We start from the raw sequence: 2,384 nt of genomic DNA on the forward strand, positions 1-2,384 counted from the left end.
GCATTTTTGCTAATGCATGTATATTACAAAATTGCTTCTGTTCATTACCGAAATGCACCCATGTGGTTTCCAATTTTGGCTGGAATATCCCTTTAACTTCAACAATAATACTTTTATTTTTTGTTACCAGAGTAGCTGGAGTGCATAACATCGGTTTGAAAATCACACTGCAACAAGCTACAAAGTGATTGCTTAATAAGCGCAGAAACTATGTGATATCTGCCCCTAAAGGACCCAGAAGAGATAAAATAAACAGAATCAAGAGACCCGCAGGGTGCAAAACAATGCAAATTTTGCTAATAAAAAGAAAACTTTTATATTAAAGATATTTTAAAACATTTATTTTTATGCAGATCTTTTACAATGTAGTACTAAATTGTTGATACATACTGTATATAAAAAAGGCTTTAGTGTCCTTTTACGGTTCTGAAATTTATCTTCTGAGTCGATTTGAAACTACAGCAGTTTTTATTTCAAGTATTGATCTCAGCCACATACACCAAGAAAGTAGCTCAGCCAAAAAGAGAACAAAGCGGATAGCTTTACCTACATGGCTGAAATAAGTACTTTCCATAGGAAATGTGTTAGCCATTGCTGTGCGTCTGTGTAAGTGCTACTTTATGATTTAAACAATCCTGCACAGGATTAACAACAGTTCAGGCTTGAGATCGCACTGACTCAAACATGTGAAATTGAGTATTTTCTTGAATTTTACATTCAATAATAAAGCCCATACACCAACACCTCATAGAGCAGATTGCACTATTTTGTTCAGAACATTTCCCTGCAAGTATGATTCATTCATTCAGTGCCGTAATCCTGTACTTGTCTGTTGTGCTTTGATAGCCCCTTTATGCATTGAAGGGGGTTAAAAACAAACCAATGAGACTTTCTTCACATGATGTAGAGGATTGTCTGACCTCCTGCCTCAATCTGTAGGCGTGTTTCAATCCCAGGCTATTTGTACATGGCATTAAAGGCTCGACCAATTACTAATCTCCGAACTTCACTGGTTCCTGCACCGATTTCATACAGTTTGGCATCTCGAAGGAAACGACCCATGGGATAATCATTGATGTATCCATTTCCCCCTGAAGAAGACAGAGTAAAATGTTTAAAGGGCCATAATAGCTGAAATATTAAATGCTCTAATTTGTTAAAGCATGTCATTTTAAGACTATCGACCCTGCACTAATGTGTGTTTAACCCCTGCAAAGGTGTTAAACACACAGTTGAAGAGCTGCTTCCAACCAAACCCCGTCCCTGATCTGATCAGCAGTGCTAGTCACATGACTCAGATGTGTAACTAGCATTGCTGATTGCATCAGCAGCAGGTTCCACTCTGGCACTTCTACTGTGTATTTAACCCATTTGTTGGGGTTAAACACAAAGTAGTGTAGGGTGAGCAGTCTTAAAATGACATTCTCTAATGAATTAAACCATGTAATTCGTCGACTATTATAGCCCATTAAGTAGCCCAGCTTAGTATTGAGCAGTCACCAAACCCAAATAAGAAAAAAAAAAAAATCAGCAAATGGAAAAATGCACAGAGACGTTTTTATCATATTACATATTTATATTATAGACAGTCTATACATTGTAATTCCTTCTGCTTGTAGCCATGAGAGGGAAATAGAGTCTCAAAAGCTGCATTAAAATTATACAAAAATACAAACGTATATTTTGTGCATTAGTTCCACATTTTTAGAAGTTCCATGTTCGTTAAACTTGCAGCTGTATTTTGGGACCCATGTACCCTTAACCAGCTTATCAGAATGACACAACACTACAGTAACTGGTTGTCATGACAACAGTATTACATACTTACCTAGACACTGAATACCATCCAGGGCAAGTTGAGTGGCACTTTCTGCTGCATACAGGATAACCCCAGCACAATCCTGCAGAACATCATACAGAATAGATCACATGCTGCATGTCTAACATTACCAATCCTGTACAATGATTTATATTCAGAATTCAGTCCAGGGTTATACATTTAATATGCCCAAGCCACTTCTCCTGAAAGTAGTAATTATGTACATACATCACATATGCAGTAGTTTAAGGGTTTAATAATAAGATAGTACCAATATAAAATATAAGAACAAATCAAAAAAGTTCTCTATCTAATGTATCTATCTAGCTCATATAAAAGTTTGTCAAATTAATTTTACACAAAAAATAAAAAATAATCCCCTCTCAAGACACTAAACCCAATTTTTTTTCTTTCACGGTTCAGATAGAGCATGCGATTTTAAGCAACTTTCTAATTTACTATTGTTATCATCAATTTTTCTTTGTTCTCTTGCTATCTTTATTTAAAAACCATGAATGTAAGCTTAAGAGCTGGCCCATTTTTGGTTCAGAACCTGGGTTACTAT

The 2,384-nt window shown here is 35.9% G+C and overlaps 1 protein-coding gene across 1 annotated transcript in view; it reads right to left on the reverse strand.

Annotated features, from left to right (window-relative positions):
* Positions 1-312: 312 nt before the first annotated feature.
* The window catches only part of IVD (isovaleryl-CoA dehydrogenase), a 146,650-nt gene continuing 144,578 nt past the window's right edge, over positions 313-2,384 (reverse strand). Inside the window, exons 11-12 of the mRNA XM_053697896.1 lie at positions 1,829-1,901; positions 313-1,091 (exon numbers count right to left, since the gene is read on the reverse strand). Of these exons, the coding sequence (XP_053553871.1) occupies positions 958-1,091; positions 1,829-1,901 (207 nt within the window). The 3' untranslated portion in view covers positions 313-957. The remainder of the gene's footprint in view (positions 1,092-1,828; positions 1,902-2,384) is intronic.

The sequence above is a fragment of the Bombina bombina genome, chromosome 1, assembly GCF_027579735.1.
Source record: "Bombina bombina isolate aBomBom1 chromosome 1, aBomBom1.pri, whole genome shotgun sequence".
Lineage (NCBI taxonomy): Eukaryota > Metazoa > Chordata > Amphibia > Anura > Bombinatoridae > Bombina > Bombina bombina.